Source organism: Myxocyprinus asiaticus, chromosome 6, assembly GCF_019703515.2.
Source record: "Myxocyprinus asiaticus isolate MX2 ecotype Aquarium Trade chromosome 6, UBuf_Myxa_2, whole genome shotgun sequence".
Taxonomy (NCBI): Eukaryota; Metazoa; Chordata; class Actinopteri; order Cypriniformes; family Catostomidae; genus Myxocyprinus; species Myxocyprinus asiaticus.
The window spans coordinates 32,521,765-32,544,926 of record NC_059349.1 but is presented as its reverse complement, the minus strand read 5'-3'; the positions used below and the strand labels follow the sequence as shown (position 1 = coordinate 32,544,926).

The following is a 23,162-nucleotide window of genomic DNA, read 5'->3' as shown; positions in this document are numbered from 1 at the left end:
TGAGGCAGGCTCTGCCTTGATCTATAAAGCTCTTTTGGTGTTGGCAGCAAAACCTGGCAGTGAGTACTTCTGCAGTAACTATGGTGTTTATGCACACCTCAGCCTGTTTTCCCCATTCATGACTGCTACAAAAATAAACTATTTATGAGGTGGATTAAGCTCAACCTTAACCCAGCAAATGTTTTAATTTCTGTAAAAGGTGCGACTAAAGTGTGTCTTTGAAATGCATACTTGGTGATAGTTCCATCAATGTCTGAGATGATGACTTTGTCATCCCAGTTCCATAGGTAGATGGTTCCTTCACAGCGGCACGTGCCCTGGTACTGTGTTGTGATGCTGAATGTCACATCATTGGGTCCTTCCTTCAATTTCAGACTAGCCTGTGGGTAAATATAATTTGTATCTTTCATTATCCACTGATTAATGGACCTTTTGAACAGCACACAACCTTTATCTTAGCTATCTGTAATATATCAGTTACAGTACTTGAAACGATGGGTGTTGAATTGGTGGATGGAGGATTCAAAACGTCCTCTGAAGCTGCCAACAGGGGGAGCTCTAGAGCAAATTAATCCTACAACAACCCTTTAAGATTGAGTCACTGACTTTTACATAATTTCCTGGAGGAAGCTTCAGTGACAGCTTGTAAAAGTGGATTTTTACAAAGCAGATTCCACTATGGGCAACAGACAGAGATCTGCATTTTCAGTCAAAGCCAGAGTCACTAAGCAAGTGTTGCCAAGTCATAGGCTTTCACAAATTCATAAGCTTTTTTCAAATTACCAACATCAAGATTTCAGTTTATAATGTATAAAGGAAATATTATTTGTAAAGGTGCTGTGACTGACTAGTAATCATTTCTTGTACATTTTAAATCACCTTTTTGTGTTCACTAGGGTCATTCAAATTGCATGCATATTTATTTAAATAGAAATGACAAAATGGTTTTTAGATTGAGTATAGCATGTCACATTGCAGGAAGTGACAACTTTCCAAATGTTTTACCCTGTTTTTCCTCTACCCATACTGAACTAAATATGTCTTCAAATAAAAACTTTTAAAAGACTTTTTAAAGAGACTCACAATCTGATCAGAAGAGAGGCGAAGAGATTTGCGGTAAGAGTGAGTAATTGTGTGGCTGTGGGGCTCAGACTGGACCTTGCGCTCCATTGATGATGCAACAGCGCTCACCTCCTTCCCCTCCTCATCACTGGATGTATCCCTGGTGTCCACTCTGCGCTCAGAGCAAACAGGGAATCAGTGAACTAAATTTGCAACCATATCCACATTCCTAATTTAGACTACAAGAACACCACAGAGATTGAGACAAAAAATAAACTAGGCTGGATTGCCTGATTCACATCTTCTGCATTGGAGGAAAAACTGAAGTCAGCAATCAGAAATACAAGCAAGGATAAAACTGATACTTTTATCTTTTACCAATTTTTTTACAACCAAGCCAACTGACGTAGCTGGTTTTATGTTACCATCTATAACCTTTGGTTACATTTTCTTAGTTTCATTTAAGGATAACAACCAGTTATTGTATCTGCAGATACTGCACTAAGATTACACTCTGGGTTCTAGGCAGCAAATAATGCAGTAGCAGTATCTGCCTGTCATTCAAAGGATTTGACTCACTTGCGGGCATGGCTTTCCATTGACAAAGAGGAACCGCCTTCCTCCATTTGGGATTGCTTTATTTCCAGCTTTCCAGTGCTTTCTGACTGTATAGAAAAAAAGACAAAAAAAAAAAAAAAAAAGATCAGTACGTTACTACGCATCTAAAAATGGGGACCATAGATTCATCAAGTAGCTCTCATGATATATTTGTGTAAAACATATTTGCTTTTGTTGGCAAAGCTGCCATAAAACCCAACTCTCCTACATGTTGTGATTTACTACATGACCTCTGTCAATGTCTCAATTTTACATGCAGGTAGGGCTGCAGGCCATTATTGAGATGATGAACTGCCTGGCCTATTTCTACCTGTGCTACACAGAGGCTGTAAAATTCCACACTACAGTGTGGTGCTAATTACAGCAGCTCCAGATGAGGGCAGCGTTGTGCAGGGTCGGAAATGCCCCCAAAGTTCAATATTTGAATTGCTTCTATTGGAGTTGTTTTTTTATATTGACAACATAACATAGTCAATCCTCTGTGGTCACCGGAGGCGCCGACGTGATCACCTGACTTTTTCCCCTGATAACAGCAGAAAGAAATACTCCATTTTTGGTCATACAGATAAGAGTAAGACATCATTCAAAACTATAAAAGGGTTTACTTTTATTTGTGTACACTCACCATAACAGCAAAACGTTGTGGTTTTGTAAAATAAAGAAATCATACAGGATGCGCTTTCTGCCGTCTCGGTCTCCGTGAAATTCTGTCTGGAGCGCGTCACGATAATGAACCGAAGCTCAGCGTATACTTGCCTCGCAGACATGAGAAATATGTCTATAGAAAGCTTGAATTGTCTACTTTTAAATAGGGCTGCCCCCGACCAAAGATTTTCCTGGTAAACTAGGAGGAGTTCATTTAAGCCATTAGTCGACTAGTCGCACGTTTATGAACTCAAACCACGAAAATGGTTTGAGTTCCAGGGCTGAGAAAGAATGTTTTAAGTAACATTGCTAACACTGTTCTACATTAGAGAAATACGAAAATGTAATGAGCCTTTAAAATATAAACTTTACATTTATGATTTACATTTACGCACAAAGCGAGCCGCAGTGACACCAGCAAAAGCGATTCTGAATGTGTCGGAAAAACCAGCAAGGAGACTGTCTGAACATTTTGTTAATTTATAGAGAGAAATGCACATTAGGGTTTTGCCGACAGACGATGATCTCGGGGATCGACGACGGTCTGAGTGATCGCCAATAGCTGATGCCTTTGACCATGTCAAGACGATATTTGGCTCGTTTTCCCATGTATTAAATTATTATTTGGCTATTATTATCAAATTTATATTACAAATAATTTGCCCCTAGACACACACGTGCTTGAAGAAACACTATTATATTAAGAACAGATGACAGAAAAGCTGATACGGAGGCATGCAGTCCCACGGAACGCGCATCTAAAAAGGTTCTCACTCTTTGTTTCTGTCTTCTGATTTATTTTTTGCAAGAACAGTATCGTCTATGAGTGCTGCAAATGACCTCAGACATCTCAGCTCAGGAGCATCGAGTTCAGTTCCCTTTATTTCCAACTCTGCAGCCTACACATCTGTGATTAAAACATAAAATACAAAAACAAGTTCACCTCGAACCATGATTTATATTTCAGTGATTATTATTATCATTATAATTATTATTTTTATAATTGTTTTTATGTATTCATTTGTGTAAGTAATTTTCTGCCATGATGTTAAGACAGATTCTTGCCTGATAGTAAAAGGTGTGTGTGTGTGTGTGTGTACACACACACACACACACACACACACACACACACACACACACACACACACACACCTCTTACCATCAGGCAAGAAAAAAAAAAATATAATTCTTTTAATTGTTTTTTCGTTTTGTTTGGAGTGCAATTTGAATTTAGAAATGCATTTGATTTAAAGTTTTTCGTTTTTTTTAAATACATTAATTTTCAATGCAAAATCACTAAAGCAGGAATATTCACCGATCCCTCAGCCCAGGGGTTGCGATGTAATTGGATATTGCAATAATAATAATAATAATAATAATTATTATATATAAGGGGCGTAACGGTACACAGAAGTCACGGTTCGGTATGTACCTCGGTTTTGGGGTCACGGTTCGATACGAGTTCAGTACAACAGGAAAAAGCAACAAATCCCAAATGCTAGGTTTCTTTTCATTTATTTTGAACAGACAGTAGTGCAAATTACAGTTTGTTCCACCTAGTGGCATTTAGGACCCCCTGAGGTAGTTGGTACAGTACAGCCTCCTTTAGTTTTTTTTATTTAGTTCAATTACAGACATGTACAATGCAAAAAGTACAAGGCAAATATAAGGCATTGTGGTACAGTTCAGAGTATGTGAAACAGAGAATAACAACAACTAAAACAAAATTAACATATGTAAAAAAAAAAAAAATACTGGGATAAAAAAAAAAAAGTGCTATATAATATTAGGGCAGTTACATGAATTTGAAAAGCTTTAACATTTTTATTGTTTTTATAAGCTTTTTGTTTTGTGATCTCATGTTTGAAAGGGTTTCAAAGTATATTGTGAGATCAGTATTACAAAAGGAAATATAAGGGTTTCTTTCGAGTTATTTTTGTCTTATGAATATAAAACTTTGCCAGAATAATTAAGATTAATAATGTAGTTGTTTTTCAGAAAAATATGGGTTTTGAAAACAAAGTAAAATAAGGTTCTAAATTAAGAGTTTTGCTTATTTTTTTTTTATTTTTTTGTCATATCTATTTTAAAGTCAGTCCAAAAAGAAATGGAAAAAGGGCAATAAAATTTTTTTTCAATATCTTCAAATGATGCGTTACAAAAAGTACATTTATCACAAACAGTATGAATATATCTACTAATGGCTGCATTTACAGGATAACATCTATGAATAATTTTGTAAATGATTTTTTACTTTATTAGAAATAACATATTTATATGGTAGTCCAAATGCTGTGCCAAGATATATAATGACAGCCTCCTTTAGTGTATTAACCCTCTGGGGTCTGAGGGTGTTTTGGGCCCTGGAGAAGTTTTGACATGTCTCGACATTTGTGCTTTTTTCAGTTGCTTAAAAACATATTAATGGCTAAAGTCTGATAACACTGTATTCAGCACAAACTGGGCTACAATAATATGTGATCAACATATATGTACATGTTTGTATTTTTGAGTAAATAACGTTTATGCGTGGTTTTTGAAAAAACAAAAATGCTAAGTCACTGAAATAAGGCCATATATCACATATTAAACATTTGTTCACAAGACTTTTGAGAACTGGACCTTGTAGCCTAGAGTTTTTGCTACAAAAATGATGTGAAACCATCCTGATCACTCATTCATACAAAACAATATAGTCATTTAACTTTTGTAAGACACTTTTAGTGTTAGAAAGGCCATATGTGAGGAGGCGTGGATGATCATGAACACTGATGTGATTCACACCTGAGGAGACAAAGACCCTTCCCCTGAGAGAATGAATGTGAGGAGACTTAATGATTGAATGTATTATATGACTATACATTTTCTTTACATAAAGACTAACATTTTAGACCTACACTACTGTTTAAAAGTTTATAGATCTGTAAGATTTTTTTATGTTTTTAAAAGAAGTCTCTTCTGCTCACCAAGGCTGCATTTATTTGATCCAAAATACAGCAAAAACAATGATATTGTGAAATATTTTTACAACTTAAAATAACTTTTCTATTTGAATATATTGTCAAATGCAATTTATTCCTGTGATCAAAGCTAAATTTTCAGCATCATTACTGCAGTCTTCAGTGTCACATGATCTTCAGAAATCATTCTAATATGCTGATTTTCTAATATGGACATATTTACAGCACATTTTACACATTTACACCCGAACAGATATTTGCAAGCACAAGCTTCGTTGATGATAATGAGGCAGCAAAAACACTAGTTAAAATATAATCTAAACATTCATATTATTTTTAGATCATATTACATATCATATTTATATCATACAGCATACAATTTAAATACCTGCTTTAGGTGAAACAACATTTAAAATGTAACTAAAACTTGCCTATTGGGACATATTTCAAATTTCAATACTCTGAATACTGGCTGGCAAGTCTGGAAATAATCCAACTAGTAAAATACACTATATTGCCAAAAGTATTCGCTCACCCATCCAAATAATTGAATTCAGGTGTTCCAATCACTTCCATGGCCACAGGTGTATAAAATGAAGCACCTAGGCATGCAGACTGCTTCTACAAACATTTGTGAAAGAATGGGCCGCTCTCAGGAGCTCAGTGAATTCCAGCGTGGTACTGTGATAGGATGCCACCCGTGCAACAAGTCCGGTCGTGAAATTTCCTCACTACTAAATATTCCACAGTCAACTGTCAGTGGTATTATAACAAAGTGGAAGCGATTGGGAATGACAGCAACTCAGCCACGAAGTGGTAGGCCACGTAAAATGACAGAGCGGGGTCAGCGGATGCTGAGGCGCATAGTGCGCAGAGGTCGCCAACTTTCTGCAGAGTCAATCGCTACAGACCTCCAAAGTTCATGTGGCCTTCAGATTAGCTCAAGAACAGTGCGTAGAGAGCTTCATGGAATGGGTTTACATGGCCGAGCAGCTGCATCCAAGCCATACATCACCAAGTGCAATGCAAAGCGTCGGATGCAGTGGTGTAAAGCACGCCACCACTGGACTCTAGAGCAGTGGAGACGCGTTCTCTTCTCCATTTGGCAATCTGATGGACGAGTCTGGGTTTGGCGGTTGCCAGGAGAACGGTACTTGTCTGACTGCATTGTGCCAACTGTGAAGTTTGGTGGAGGGGGGATTATGGTGTGGGGTTGTTTTTCAGGAGCTGGTCTTGGCCCCTTAGTTCCAGTGAAAGGAACTCTGAATGCTTCAGCATACCAAGAGATTTTGGACAATTCCATGCTCCCAACTTTGTGGGAACAGTTTGGGGATGGCCCCTTCCTGTTCCAACATGACTGCGCACCAGTGCACAAAGTAAGGTCCATAAAGACATGGATGAGCGAGTTTGGTGTGGAAGAACTTGACTGGCCTGCACAGAGTCCTGACCTCAACCCGATAGAGCACCTTTGGGATGAATTAGAGCGAAGACTGAGAGCCAGGCCTTCTCGTCCACAAATGCGCTTCTGGAAGAATGGTCATAAATTCCCATAAACACACTCCTAAACCTTGTGGAAAGCCTTCCCAGAAGAGTTGAAGCTGTTATAGCTGCAAAGGGTGGGCCAACGTCATATTAAACCCTATGGATTAAGAATGGGATGTCACTTAAGTTCATATGCGTCTAAAGGCAGATGAGCGAATACTTTTGGCAATATAGTGTATGTCCATGTTTATATAAAATAGCATGTCAACTAATGCAAGTAAAACTAAAATGACTTACTCATCCGGAATTGTATCCTCGGCTGGATCAAATCGCTCTTCAAAATGTAAACATTCTTCGGAGTCCTGCTCTTCTTCTGAGGAAAATGTGAACTCTTCGTCACTATCCAGTACCATCTGTAGAGCTTGCTCACCTGTGTAGCGTGCCATCTTCCAAACGCACATGAAAGTGAATGAATCTGATGATGAAACTTGATGTTTTTTTAAGGCATTGTTGTGGGGGCATTTACTATTTGCATATTTGCATAGACCGCCTTAGCACATTCCCATATGAATAGCGCACTCTGCTGGTGGGTGTGATCACATTAGCGATAATGAGCTGAGCCAGGAGAAACTGTACATTGCTTTGTTTCATACAGATTACATTGCAGGAGAATATTTGTTTTAAATTTGAATTTGAATTTATTTATTTGAATTTTATTTAAAAGTAGACATTTTAAGCTTTCTTTAGACATATGTTTCATGTTTGTCTGATAAGTATTCGCGGAGTTTCAGTTCATTTTTGTGACGTTTCAGAAAGATGCTCGCGAAGACAGAGACGGCTGAAAGCGCAGCATTTATTTTCTTTATTTTACAAAAGCACAAGGTTTTGTTATTGTGAGTGTACACAAATAAAAGTAGACCCTTTATAGTTTCTAATGATGTCTTATACTTATCTATAAGCCCAAAAATGATGGAGTATTTTAAAAGTTATTTCCGCTGTTATGCGGAAAAAATCCAGCAGGATGCGCCGGCGCGTCCGTCGACCCCAGAGGGTTAAAAGACCAATAACTGCTTAAAGGTCTTTACTAAGCTCTAGTAATGAAAGCTCTCAGTGTAAAACCTTTGCAAAGACAAACGTCTCTGTTTAAACAGAGTGTTCTTTAAATCAACACAAAATGAGAATCTTGTATTACCGGTTTAATAGTGCTGTCCGCCCTCTTTCTCCAGAACCACCAGCGGCCTGATTTCTTTGGCATCCTCTCTTTCACCCAAGCTTCCTCTGTAGCCTTAACAGATAATTGACAAATAGCTATTTGACCTAACCACTTAACAGCACAATAACTGCAAAACTTTAAAGAGCATTCCAAGTAATAAACTATCCTATTAAGAAAAGCAAATACCTTGGGTAAATTCTTCTGAAATGCCTGCAAACTTAAGATTAAAGGAGCAGCCAATGTCCAATTGTAATACCTAAAATAACAAGGAAAACAACAGGCAATTTACTATCAAGTATTTTGTCTACAAGTTATACTAGTTTGAAAATCAAACCCACCTGTTTCCTATTTTCACAACCAAATTTGGATTGTCTATGATAGCTGGATTCTCTGCAAATTCATGATACGTGATGATATGCTCCATAAATTTTTCTAGAAGCAAGCAAAAAGAAAATGTCAGTTGAACTCACTGGATCAAATTTTAGCACTCAGATGAAAATTGGTATGGTTGTGCTGATTGTATCATTTTCTCCCTTGGGTTAAACTCTTATGATTGTATTATTCTCATTTGTAAATCACATCAGATAAAGATATCTGCAAAATGAATATGCATAATGGAATTGACCAAATGAACCACATCCTAACCAGTGCTTCTTGCCACACCTAAAGCATGTCTGTGGCCTCCACACCTTAACAAATCAATCAACACTCCAAAAAAATAACAAAAAAATTACCTTTGGAAATCTCTCCATTCTCACCGAGTCCTCCACACAGGGACAGAGTGACATCAGGCAGATCACTGGCAGAGTCAGACAGGCACTCAGTGCCACTGTCAGCCGCAGCACTGCCCACAGACTGTGGGGACTGAGAGCCTGAGCGCATCCCAGAGTCCATCCAGTGCTTGGAGCAGGGGTCTGAATCACTGCAAACACAAGAGACACATTAGGAAAGCATGGGAGAGTGTCCCAACATAATGTAAAAACAGTTATCAGAAACACCGGGTAAACTTGTAATGAACTGCTCTCCAATTGGCATAATCTAATCTGAAAGCAATGCAGGTCAAATGTGCAATTATTTTTATACTTTTTAGGAAAATAGCGAGCAGCAACATCAGGCTCAAGCACATTCAGGTCATCCAGGTAGATGTCTTCAGGACCCTGGTGCTGACTCCTTTTTGGGACGCCTAAAAAACAAATTTATGGTCAGCGTTTCAAGTTTAACAGCCAGCTGTAATTTGCTATTAAAAGCCATTAAAATTTTTATTTAATCCCCATTTTATCTGTTAAAAGTGAATTTTGTTAAAGTTCAGGAGTACATTAGCACAGCGTTTCTCAAACTGAGGTCCGTGGACCCCCCGGGGTCCTTTTCAAATAGCCATTATGTTGCAGTGTTGTAATTAAATAAGCAATAAAAAAAAGCAGTAAAATAAACTACTCAATATAAAGCTACTGACTAGTATAAATACAACATAACAGAAGTTTAGAACAATATATTCAAATAGCCAATATAAAAAAAATTTAGATTCTGGACAGCAAATTTAAGTGTGGGGAAAGCCACTTATTCCCATGGTAACAGCAACTCTGATTGGTTAATGACTCTCGCTTCAAGATGACTCTGGCAGAAATTACTTTTTACATGCGTTCAGGGGTTTCTGTGGATGACATTGGACAATAAGTTGTTGCTTTATTCAGTAATAAAAGAGAAGGGGTTTAACAACATGTATTTCAAGTTACAGTATATCGTCCACAATGAGTGAATATTCACAAGCCACAGCTGACCAGCACTGGATTAGCATGGTCCCCGTTTCTGACTGTATATACGTATAATTGTGTTGGTTAATCTTGCTAGTTAAAGTATGCTACTGTCATATTTTAAGTAGGGATGTGCACGAGTACTCGGGTACTTGGACATGGCAGCGATGGTCTATCATGAAAACGATGATCGATGGTGATCAAGCATGATGCGACTTTTCACTTCATTCGAAATCCAGTGACAATTACCTGACAACTAAACACAAACGTGTCAAAGAGGGAGCTTATTTTTAGGGGTCCAAGCACCGAAGGTGCAGGAAACCTACTGTATTTGTTCTGATTTTCTTATTTATCTTATTCTGCCCTAAAAGTGTCTGGGCATCAGAGACCGTAAATCGTAGAGATTCCAAACTGGCAGGATGGTTCCAAATCCCCCACAATACTCAGGCACCCACACACCAATCCGTCAAACACTAGGTGGCGCTATAATAAGCACCTTTGCGTATGTGTTCATAACTTTGGAACCGTAAGGGCTAGAATCAAAATTCAAGAGTCAAGCCTTTATCTCCGATTATATCCCATTTCCGTCTATAAAATTTTTCCGCCATTTTGAATTTTTGGGAAAACGTACTTTTTCGAACTCCAAGGCCGTATGTCTGAGTCGCATGAAATTTGGTATGCATAATCTATGGAACCTCCTTACAAAAATGCATCAAGAGCATTTTATTTTGTCGAAGCGTTACGAAGATATAAATCAACGAACTGGTCAGGCGTCATCCATGTAATCGAAATTTACCTATATCTACCAAACTAAAAGTCCAAACATAGCGAAACTCGACACACAGACAACACGACATTCTGAGGCTGCACGCCAAGTTGTGTCAAATTCCGCCTATAGAGGGTGCTACAACTGAAAAACCCTCATAACTCCGCAGCTGTATAATCAATGATGTTGAAAATTGGTTTGCATCTTCTATGGCCCAAAAGGCTAACATATCACTCAAATATCATTTGAAAAAAAAAAAAAAAAAAAAAACACACAAACATGGCCGCCAGCAGCCAATCAAATTTCAGCAGCTAATAACATAAAATCTGAATGGCCAGCCATTACGAAACTTGAGATATTCATACACAGTGTCAAAATGAGGCTGTGTACCAAGTTTTGTGAGAATCGGCCACAAGGTGGCACTATAACAAAAAACATTTACGTTTTTGCTAATTACTCCGCATCTGAGCACATTAAAATCAAAATGCTTTTTACCTCTAAATCCTTGCGTCAACTCCTACAAAATGTATATATCAGTTCTATTTCATTTTATAATAATAAATGTTTCTACCATTCTAATTTACTGAAAACCCTACTTTTTCGAACTCCTCCTAGGACATTAATCAGATCTTCACCAAACTTGGCCCAGGTCAGCACTAGACCGTGCAGGCAAAATGTTATCAAAAGAATTTATCCATTAAATCGTCTAGAAGATACAATCTGATATATTTGACTAGTGTGGCCCATTATGACTAATATTCCTGTATCTTGAGTGCACAAATGCCAAACTTCACAAAACTGTGTAAATATGGAAAACAGGACATTGGAGGAATCATACTAAATTTCATGGGTTTATGATGAATGGGGGGGCTAACAGCAAATTCTAAATAAATCAGCCATTTCAATGAAAAGCTGTAATACTAATGAAATGAAAGCTGTAATACTATTTATTTTGTCCACCAGAGGGAGCCAAATGATAAGAAATCCTTTTAAAATCTAAGGCTTTCATGAGTGTATGAATGCATATAAATGTATCTGAAGAAACGTGGTACATTGACAATGTCTTCTGACTTTTATTAAATTAGTTTGCAAATAAATCTGTGATTTCCAAAATGATTACAGATAATCAAATAAATCACATTAATTTTTACATATCCTAAAAATATTGAAAACATATTCATCAAGTTGCCAGACATGATTAACTGTCACATTGTTTTAGGGATATGTTTACATATGTCTGGAATTATAATTATGTGTTTATTTTTCCATTATCCCCGTTTCGGTCTGTCCGAAAACTGTAAAATGCTTCCTTAAAACCAGCCCAAATATGACCCATAGGCATAATATGGCAAGGCTCTTTCCCATGAAAAGTTGTTTTTTTCCTACTATGACAAGACAATGAATCTAAGAACATATCTCCCAAGCAGAATGTCGTAGAGACATAGGGGCGGGCTCATTTCACACGGGCTACCAATCAGTCTTTAAGTATCATCTTGGAAATGGCGTAGCCAAGCCCTAGCAACCATTTACGGCACCCTAGCAACCACCCCCATAGACTTCCATTCAAAATGACTCAGAACAGAATTTTGTAGACACTTGGGGATTGGATCTTTTGAGTCAGGTTAGTATTCAGCCAATAAGAATCACTCTGGTCACTGGCTAGCCATGCCCTAGCAACCAGATGGGGATTGTAGGATGTTGTATGTTGTAGACATTTCTGGTTTCGTTCATTTGACTCAGGGTAGCAAAGGGCCTTTTGAGTATCACCTTGTTAACTGCCTAGCAAACAGATGAGGTTACCCTAGCAACCAAATAACAGATCACATTTCTCTGCACCTGAACAACACAGAGACTTCCGGTTTCGTTTATTTGTCTCAGGGTTGCAAGGAGCCATTTGAGTATCACCTTGGTAACTGCCTAGCAACTATGTAACAAATCACATATCTCTGCACCAGAACATTGTAGAGACTTCCGGTTTCGTTCATTTGTCTCAGGGTAGCAAGGAGCCTTTTGATTATCACTTTGGTAACTGCCTAGCAACCAAATGGGGTTACCCTAGCAACCAAGTAACAAATTTAGTTTAGGCAGGATCTATTCTGTCAATTTGTATTATCTGTCATCCACTGGATCATTTCCGTCAATTCGGATTATTTTGGTTATTTCTTCACATGTGCTTGGACCCCGAGGATTGCCGCTTGTGGCTATATTTAATTTTGAGATTCATTAATTACATTGTGATTTTGAGGGGTACATTGATTGTCAGAGACGTCTCATAGCAGCCAAACTGATATACAATGCTGAAATGCTATCATTAAGATAATCAAAAGAGTGTAATTAAAGTGTTCTGAACACCTGTCTCTGCAAAATGTATGCTAAACACGTTTCATCATCATTTAAATGTAAGAACTTTGACTCGTTAATAGATATTATTTAATAAAAGTGAATGTTTGTCACTGACAGTAAGCCTCCCACCCTGCCCTGCGTGCTGTAACACACACACCAGCATCTCTGAACTGAACTTCAACTTAAAACACATATTAAAAAAGGCGATGTTATGGCGTCTCCTGTTATTGAAAATAAACGGTTCAGACAGTCTAAAAAAAAAAAAAAATTAAAAAAAAATGGTGATGCTTACTAAGATTGCTACGGTAACCTGAAGGAAGAAAAGACAGATGCACGTTGGGCACTTTTTCATTGAGTTGAAAAAAAAAATATGAAGCATTGTATTTTGATTATGCAATCTTTTATACATTTTATTTTATAACGGCCTATAATAATGAATAGACGATACACTGGAACAACAAGACACAATGCAGCAGCCATAGACGTTTGTCAGACATGTTATTATATATACAGTTATGAACATGTAATTGACTCGAGTAATTAGAGTACTCGAGTAGATAAAATGACCAAAATGCCCATCCCTAATTTTAACTCAGTATATATTACAACTGATGACCCAGCTTCATCAAACGCGGTATTTTCTGACATTGAACGTTACTTTAATTATACCATCTGTCTAACAGTGGCCAATATTAGTTAATTTCATTGCATTTATGCAGTATATATTTCTTCCACTTCAATTTATCAATTCATTTATGTGAATAGTCCAATTTGCTGCCGAATGGAAGAGAGACTTTTCGATGTAGGAATACTTAGAACTTTTTATTCTCCCTTTCTTCCTTTTATTTGCCGAAACGCTAGTGAGTTAAAAATTACAATTTACACAATAAATAATGATTAAATTGTGTTATTAGATCTGTTGTTTAATTATGAATATTGTAGTGTGATATAGTTTATCTGAATAAAAATGAATTAAAATCAACGAATCTTCAACTGTTTATTTTTCTTCAGAAGAAAATGGTGCTTTACTCATGTGTAAGATCATAATTTGACTAGGGGGAAATTATAATTTACAAAAAACATCTTTACCGTTTGAGCTTTGTCGTGTTCTCGGTGACGTTTCTGAGCAACAGACGGTCTTTCTAACTTCATTTTATGGTTTTTGTTTGTGCTCTCTTTGAATAGCTTGTGCTGTATTTCTTACTTTCTAAATTGCTGTACAATCACTGGATGTAAATGTATAATTTAAACACTTTGCACACAGAAGCCTCACACAACAGGACAGCAATGCTTCTGCAAGCTTCATATCGTATCCATTCTAACTTACTGGAACTTATTACTGAACATATTTAGACTTTTAGTAACTAATACAATATTTCTTGCGATGGTGGTGGGGCGGGGGTTCCGTGAATAATTTGGGGTTATAAAAGGGGTCCTTGGTTTAAAAAAAAAAAGTTTGAGAAACCATGCACTAGCATATAGATTGCTTTAAAAGCTAACACACATGGACTAAAAAAAAAAAAAAAAAAAAAAAAAAAAAGCAAAATTCTAATTTTGATTTCACATCGTCTTTAACATCCCCACCTTTCTTCTTGGAGGGTGAGTCAGTCTTGGGGCCAACATCCTCCATGTCTCCACCCATATGAACAGCAGAGGAAGCAGTAGGAGCATCAGGAGGGCTGTCTGAAGGAGTGGAGGTCATTACTCCACAAAGCACCGTCTCCAACTCTGACTCAGTGGGAGTTTTGGGGGTGACAGGGATGCGAGGTTCAGGCTTTACTATGGTACAGCCTGAAGCTCCTAAGGCTGGTCCTCTTTCATCTGTTTCCATAGCCTCTGAGCTCAGGATGACTCTAAAGTGAGTGTTCTCTGAAGGTGTTATGATTACAGTCTTTGGCAGTTCCATCTTCTCCTTCTTAGAAACCTGGAAATTATAATAATGTCAACGAAATAATCAATGAATGTCAAGTCAACAATTTTTTGTAGTTAATCCTGATTAACTCGCAGATTATGAAAGTGCTGAAATTTGACACACACACAAATATATATATACACACACACACAAATATATATATATATATGTGTGTGTGTGTGTGTGTGTGTGTATAATATATATATACACACTACACACACACACACACACATACATATACACGTAATATATATACACACACACAAATATATATATACATACATATATGTGTGTATTATATATATACATACATATATGTGTGTATTATATATATACATACATACATATATGTGTGTATTATATATATACATACATACATATATGTGTGTATTATATATATACATACATATATATATGTGTGTATTATATATATATATATATATATACACATATACACACACACACACACACACACACACACACACACACACACACACACTTTTCCTGTCAAAATGCATTTATTTCCATTTTAGGGAAAGAAAACAAAATATGTAACAATGCTTTAACATTTTTCAAACAAAGCCTTCCACTGTATAAAGATAGAAATGCCCTAAAATAGCATCAATTTAAGTAACATTTCCCAAACTTTTCCCAAAGTGGGAGGTTGACTAATTGAACTAGTCCTCCCATAGGTTGCATTTTCATTGCAATGGGCATTAAATCTCTTAAACTCTCATCCTCCACAATATTAATCTGCCAGTAGACTGTGGCCATTTGCTTTCCTTCATCGTGAATCATGAAGCCGTATTCATGATTCACGTCAGGTCGTCAGTGCCATGCGCAAAGCAGACAAAAACATCTTATTCTGTGTTTTGGTGATAGTTAAGAATTTGTGTGTTTCTGAGATAATTAAAATGCACCTTACATAGAAATCAAGTATTTTCAGCCTATCACAATCTGTTGTGTGTGTGTGTGTGTGTGTGTGTGTGTGTGTGTGTGTGTGTGTGTGTGTGTTGTGAAATGTGTGTCAGTGTAATGACTCCGGGCAGACACATTACAAAGTTTCTGCCTTTCCAACAAGTGTTTATGCTGTATTAATGGTAAATGAGTTAGAGAAAAATTAATGTGTTAAACTTTAATTAATCACATGCATTAACATGTTCATTTTGACAGCTCTAAATAAAAACAACAACATGAAGCTTGAGAAAGGACAAACGCTGCAATTTACCCTTGTAGATTCCGGAAACTCTCCCCATGTCCACTGCATGTGTGACTCCATTTTGAGCAAACTCTCTGAGGGCCGAACGACCAGTTCAGAGTCACTCTTGGGGGAGAAGGCCTCTGATATGGCATGACTGAGCAAAACAAAAACTCAGATGAACTGATATATAAATATGTTTTGAGTGAAACAGGATATAAATCGTAAAAAGTTCTACAATGGACCCAGTCACGACTGCGACTTTGCAGTCGATTGTTTGTGTGAAATAAACTTTTGAGGAGGCCTATTGACCAGGACATGGGCTGAAGGTCAACAGCATCCTCAAGAGCATTGTGATATATCCCAAACGGTAACATTTTTATTTTACATATTTCTATATAAATAATCATATTTATGTGCTATTATTACCAATACCTTGCATGGCTGAGGTGTTGTCAGCCAAAAATGTAAGTGAATCAAGTTATAACATTTTCATGAAAGGTTACAAAAACTTTTCCTCCAATAATGTGCACTGATTTATTGAGCATAAAAAAAGACCAGTTTGAAGACAGATAATTTTTTATTTCATGTTGAATTTCAGGTCTGAAAACATATATTTTGGAAGTCCTCTGATGTGATAAGGATATATAAACATATGCAAGTATTTTAAAGTGTGTGTGAGATTACAATCAAACACAAACCTATCTGAGTGAGACCAGTCTCCATCAGAGAAAGGGTAGCTGTCCAAAGAATGACGAACTGTTGGTAATTTGGGTTCAATGTCTCGAACTGTACTGATCGAAGACGATCTGAAAGAAAGACTTTATTTCAAGCAGTGGAAAAAAAACAGAAACCTTTTACGTCCTGTTTGGAGCGCGAAATATGGGTATGTTCATACACAGTTCGGTTATAAATGAGATTGACAACCGCAATCTATAACTAAAGTAACTCCCTTAAATTTCATGACTCACAACCAAACTTTAAAAGCAAGTTCAGATGATATTTGCGGTATGAACAGAACTGCATTTGAAAATAGTTGTTGCTGTGCCACTGACATACCTATGGCATGAGGCTGGTTATTCTTTGTTATCAATCACTAATGTTAGGGCTGTCAACGTCTCTCCAGTTATAAAAAAATTAAAATGCAGAAAATAGGGGTTTTGTGTGGTCGGACAGCTAGAAAAAAAAACACTCTTGCTTTGTTTTTATGCAGAGGAGAAAGAAATTTAGGTTATTATGGTCGCAGGTATTTTTTGAGCTAGAAAAGAGGATTGACTTAGGTTACTCATATAAACAGACATTATTCCATCTTCTCCTGTCTGCTATTGTATGTACATGACAATTGGAGAGTTCTAACTGTTAGTAAATACAGTTGTCAATCCCAAACACTGGCTACATGAACGTAGCCAGAATAACATCCTCCACAAACATGACTACATGCGGAGTCACAAGAGGTGAAAACTAGCAAATGCATAAGTAGTGTTATTTTGATCTATTTAAAAAAAAAATAATAAAATAAATAAATAACACACACACACACACACACACATGCCATATGAATTGCCAAACCCCTCACAAGAACAATCTATAAACATCAGATGTCAGTATGTCTGCATTATCTATGGCAGTGGTTCCCTACCCTGTTCCTGGAGGCCCCCCAACACAAAACATTTTGGATATCTCCCTAATCAAACACACCTGATTTAACTCATTAGCTCATTAATGGAGACTCTACGACCTGAATTGGGTGTGTCAGATAAGGGAAATATACAAAATGTGCAGTGTTGGGGGGCCTCCAAGAACAGGGTTGGGAACCACTGATCTATATGATTTGATTACTTTGATTGCTGGAAGAGGTATTAGGGAGGCCAGCAGGGGGTGCTTGCCCTGCGGTCTGTTTGGGTCCTAATGCCCCAGTATAGTGACGAGGACACTATACTGTAAAAAGGCACCATCCTTCATATAAGACGTTAAACCGAGGTCCTCATTTGGAAGGATGCTTCCTCCGGAGGTCGCGTTTGTTGGCTGCATATGTCAGAGGCTGTCTCATTTCAGAAAAGCAAGTAGGACACTTCGAATGCAGCCTTCGAATGCGACCTTCTTTCACGGGAATTCGGAGGATGCATGAGGTGTATCCTTCGTGGGATCTCACAACCCACAATTCTTTGCTTCAACGGAAATGTCTAAAAAAAAAAAAAAAAATGCCAATTTGCCCATAAATATGATGTTCAAACGCAAGGAATGTTAATTCCCAAGTTGAAGTACCTCAGTAGATGGGTGCAGAGTATATAATATGTATAATTATATTAATATATAATTAAAATAAAGTATTAGACCATAAGTACACCTGTAACATCCATTTTCTTTTCTCTTTACATCATTATAACTCTCCTAAAATTGACCTCATGCATTCCCTTCCACAGGGACTTTGTTCCCTTCTCACTCAAAGCGCTCGTGCTTGTTAAAGAGTGGCGTGCTGTCATAGCAACCATGTTACGTTCCGTTTCCATTCGTCCTACGAAGACAGTCTCGTTTAAACAAGGCTTGTTTAAAAGGAGGACACTCGGTATACTGCAGCCTTCAAAGGACGCATCCTTCCAAACGAGACACAGCCTCTGTGGTCATTAAAAATTAAAGGTCACTTCTCAAAAAGAATAGGGGTATAACCCCGGTATCTTGGCCAAATTCCCCCCATTGGCCCTCATCAATCATGGCCTCCTAATAATCCCCATCCATTAAATGGCTCTATAACTCTAATTTCTCCTCTCCACCAAAAGCTGGTGTGTGGTGAGAGTACTGGCGCACTATGGTTGCCGTTGCATCATCCAGGTGGATGCTGCACACTGGTGGTGGTTGAGGGGAGTCCCCTGTTCACTTTGAAAAGTGCTTTGAGTGTAGTGTCAGAAAAGCACTATACAAATATAACGTTCGTTCATTCATTCATACCTGGTGTTGGAAGCAGCTTCCTCATCTGAACTCAGCTCCATCTCAAAGATGTCATCTGTAGAGCTGACAGCAACAGGAGGGGTCAGCTCCTCTCGCCGTGGGTCCCCTTTATGCTTCTTCCTCCGTCTCTTCTTCTTCTTGCCTGTCCCTGTGCTGGAAATAGGGGGCTCAGGAGGGTCTTCAGGATCCAGTGGATCGTCATCCAGGTTCTGACTTGGCCTGTGATCACCTCCAATCCAAAAGAGGTGACTCTCAGTGGGGATGGGTGAAGTGGCCAGGTGGGCTGGGACAATCTCCTTCAAAAAGCAGAAAGATGATAAAACGTGGCAGATCTATGCCCCTTAAATAGAAACAACATGCAACTTTAATACTCAAGACAACACTATCAATATGAAGAAATTCACTCCTGTGAGTGATTGTATTTGCAGCTACATTTCAACAGGGTTCCCACACCTTTTGACCTATGAATTTCCATGACTTTTCCCATCATTCATAAAAGTATGGAGGATTTGTTTTTTTATCAATTTGAAGAGACTGTATTGTTGTCCGTACATTTTTAGATTATTAAATATATTAGAACCGTGCATAGCAAGAGAAATATACTGTATAATGACTAGAAATGTCCATGAATTTTCCAGGCCTGAAAAAAACCATTTAAAAAATCATCTGATTTCTCCAGTCTATGACCAAGGGAACCCTGTTTTTATGTGAATTAGAGGATACTTACATTCTGCTCCTCAGTTTCCTGCACAAAGAAGGCTTCTCCATTATCCCCTAGCTTCATGTGAAGATCCACAGGCTCCCCATTGATCTCTATGTCAATCTGAAAACATGGCCATATTTCAGAAGCCATCAACATATCTAGCTACTTGGGTTGCAAATTTAAGACATTTTCTTAATCAACACCCCTTAACGTTAATAAATGAAAATCAATTAACTGTTGAAAATAAAACTAAGTGGTGAACAGCTTGAAACTCAAAATACAAGATGCATATTTTTCTTCAAAGCTTTAGTTATGCAAAGTATAATTTGACTAACCAACCTTTTTAATGCAAACTTGAAAACATCAACGAAGAAGAAAAATTTGTTACTGTAGTAGGATACGTGAAAACATGAAACAGCCACTGAAGTAGGATATGGGCCAGTAGCCTACTTTTTAAATATCATTTAAAAGGTTCAAGAAACCTCCTGTATCAGCACAGTTAAGTTCTGACCACATTTTCAAAAAATGCCAGCCAAAATGTTTAATATATTGAGACTTATTTCAAGACATTCACAAATATAAGTGCTAAGATTGGTTAACACACTCACATTAAGTATAGATTAGGGTTGCTCCGATACCAAAAGTTTGGCTTCGGTACGATACCAGCCCTGGTATCGATACTTAGGCTACAAATTAATAACTACAGATTTCTGATGAAATTACACAGAAAATTACTTGTAATTATAGTCATGCAAATGCGAATGAAATGCTCACACTATAGAGACCTGTTAGCAACAACATGATATTGAACCATTTTAATTTGATTGATATCGTGACATTTTGTTAGTATACCGCGCAACCTTATTATCACACTTCTCAGTGGAAGGAGGAGGCACGAAGCAATGTTTCCTGGTTCAGGTATGCATTTAATTAAGCACCCTGTCGCTTACGGTTCCACACACTTAACAGTTTCACAAACAAATAGTTCCTTAGGTAGTGTCACTTCATCAATTGCCTAACATATCACACCGTGGCCTTTCTTGTGCCAATCTCTCTCTCTCGTCTACTGGCGGTGTGGCTCTTTTAAGCTGCTCTCCCCATGCTCACTGAAATCAGAGACAGGTGCTAGACATAATTTAGCTCAGGTGTAAGCGCCCTTACCACTTTCTCTCTCTCTCCGGAGAGATGCTTGACCACGCCCCCGCTACCACACTTATGACTGACAGATCGATAGCGTCTGTGTCCGAGATTATCAATGTAAACCAATTCTCAAATGAGCCTAGGTCCACCTCTCTGCAAATCTCGAAACACTTTAATAAATGCATGTTGTGTGAACATTTTGAATGTTTTTCCATTGACTATAAGCATGTCCTATCCCTCTATCCGCATCGTGAGGAAACCATGCAGTCTTGAACACTCGCACCCCAGTATCAACTCTCTCAACTGAAGCGCTTGAGTTTGAAGCACTCGTCTAAAAAGAAAGTCACGTGGAATAGGCACTGATGTATGTTTCTGCCGCTGAGTGTCCAAATAATTCTGCAGCACCTGTCACATGGTGTCATGAATATTCATGAGATAGCGCCTTGTAATAGGATAAGGCCACTAGGGGTTTAAAAAAAATATATATATTGTACTGTATCATAGGATACAATGCTCTCGATCTGATATATGTATTGTATGATACATAAATAAATAAATAAAAGTGTGATTAAAACTAAACCATGCAACACTGAGAGCTTTGAAACGGTCTACTCCCTGGAGAGGCGGCACTGAGCGTTCACAGGAAAACAGAGCAACTAGTCTACATAGGCAAGTTGAGAGCCCGAAGACTGATGGCAAACGTCAAGTAGACCGAAGCATTACAGCTTGTTGAATTTGCCAAACAATGGTGTCATGTCCCGGTGGTACAGTACATTAAACATGTCGTTTTATTTACACTGGCATCACAGCGAGCAGAAACAGCAGCAGCAAGTTACATTTTACAGCCAGCTCCTCCCAGTCGTCACGGAGCATGATTACCTGCAAAGCAAGATGCTTATAACTATCAAAAACCAGCTTATTCAAAAAAAGGACAACATAAACCCACGATTTCATGAGCCTTATTCTCTGCTTTTGACGTCGAAATGTAAACAGCTATGAGCACAACACTTGTGTGCACTGGATAAGCCAGTAAGACGGCTAAAGTTCACACACAGTGAAACCGGGAGAAGAGGGCACAAACCGCTAAATAATATTGTATTATGTACATATAACGTAAAGGCAGAGGTCAGGTTCCGCTCAATTGTTTTTCCTCTCGACTAACTACTGAAAGGAGTTTTATTCTATGCCACAATCACCTTCATCTTGCTCACTGGTGGCTTTAAGGCATGATTTTCTTCAAAGCTGCTTTGTAGGGCTGCAACGGTATGAGATTTTCATGGTACGATAACAGTCTCAGAAAATATCACGGTTTCAGGGTATCATGGTATTACACAATTATTATTATTATCAGATACAATGACCCTTAAAATGAGTTAAAACAAAATGCAGCATTTTGTGCATTCACAAAATGCAAGGATTTTTATGTGTTTGCTGGGATTCAAGAAAATCTGCTTGCCAATTTACAGTATTAGTCTTACATATGCATGATTACTGAACCTGCATCATCTTTACATGGAAGCGGAGGATGAGTGTGTTTTATTCTGTGTTGCTGACAGGACGTGGCATGCAGAGTGACCTCTAGTGGCGGACGACTTTAAAGGCGGTCTTATCTCTATCTGCTGATATAATAACCAAATGCATTTGTGCTGAAATTGATAAATCGATGATCGATAAGCTTAAAATCGATCGAATTATTAACAACAAATAATCAATCATCGATTATTCATTAACATCCCTATTAGCTACCAATTGAAACTTAGTCAAAACTTCAATCCAAGAGATGTGAGCCTTGATAAATATTTGACACCAAAATTCTAAATCAGATGGCTGACCTTTAGAATAGTTAGTTCCAGTTGTCAAAAAGGTGGTGACAAAAGACCATTTTTATGTGTTGTGAGAGGTAAACCACTGGGACTTTTTTTTTTTTTTTTTACATAGAGAAAATAGGATGTATTTGACCAAAATGACATTATCTTCAGCAAGCTGACTAACACCACACGAGGCTGAATCCAGCTTCTTATTCACACCAAAGCTATAGCTTTACTGTTCATCTCTGCTTGGGAGTGGCAACAGATGCAGGTAATCGCACACACTCAATCTCTCTCGCAAGCATGCATCACATGCATAATTGTGCTTTATGGCCCTAAATCAGCACGGCTGTGATTGCCTGTGGCCGAATCACAGCTATGCTGATGTAAGGGCATACAGCACTCTTGTTCGTGTAATATTGCTTTATTATATTTTACAAACAGTGGGATCACATCACACACCTGATATTGCAGCACTACACAGCCCGGTACAACTGCAGCCTGACACAAAGCTGTTTAGAGTTTCAGATGACAACCACAAAACATTATCCTTTAGTTAGGGCTCCAGGGAACTACAGATTTATTTTCCTCTGCTTTTCTGTTTTCTCACTATCT

The 23,162-nt window shown here is 37.9% G+C and overlaps 1 protein-coding gene across 3 annotated transcripts in view; it reads right to left on the bottom strand.

Moving 5' to 3' along the window:
- Positions 1–23,162, bottom strand: part of lpin2 (lipin 2) — a 59,083-nt gene that overhangs the window by 7,586 nt on the left and 28,335 nt on the right. For all 3 annotated transcript variants that reach the window (XM_051701598.1, XM_051701600.1, XM_051701599.1), the window contains exons 3-15: positions 19,624–19,719; positions 18,897–19,192; positions 16,652–16,759; positions 15,981–16,107; positions 14,425–14,764; positions 9,064–9,163; positions 8,715–8,902; positions 8,319–8,412; positions 8,167–8,236; positions 7,960–8,052; positions 1,642–1,727; positions 1,084–1,234; positions 232–380 (exon numbers count right to left, since the gene is read on the bottom strand). In XM_051701598.1, the coding sequence (XP_051557558.1) occupies positions 232–380; positions 1,084–1,234; positions 1,642–1,727; positions 7,960–8,052; positions 8,167–8,236; positions 8,319–8,412; positions 8,715–8,902; positions 9,064–9,163; positions 14,425–14,764; positions 15,981–16,107; positions 16,652–16,759; positions 18,897–19,192; positions 19,624–19,719 (1,898 nt within the window). The remainder of the gene's footprint in view (positions 1–231; positions 381–1,083; positions 1,235–1,641; positions 1,728–7,959; positions 8,053–8,166; positions 8,237–8,318; positions 8,413–8,714; positions 8,903–9,063; positions 9,164–14,424; positions 14,765–15,980; positions 16,108–16,651; positions 16,760–18,896; positions 19,193–19,623; positions 19,720–23,162) is intronic.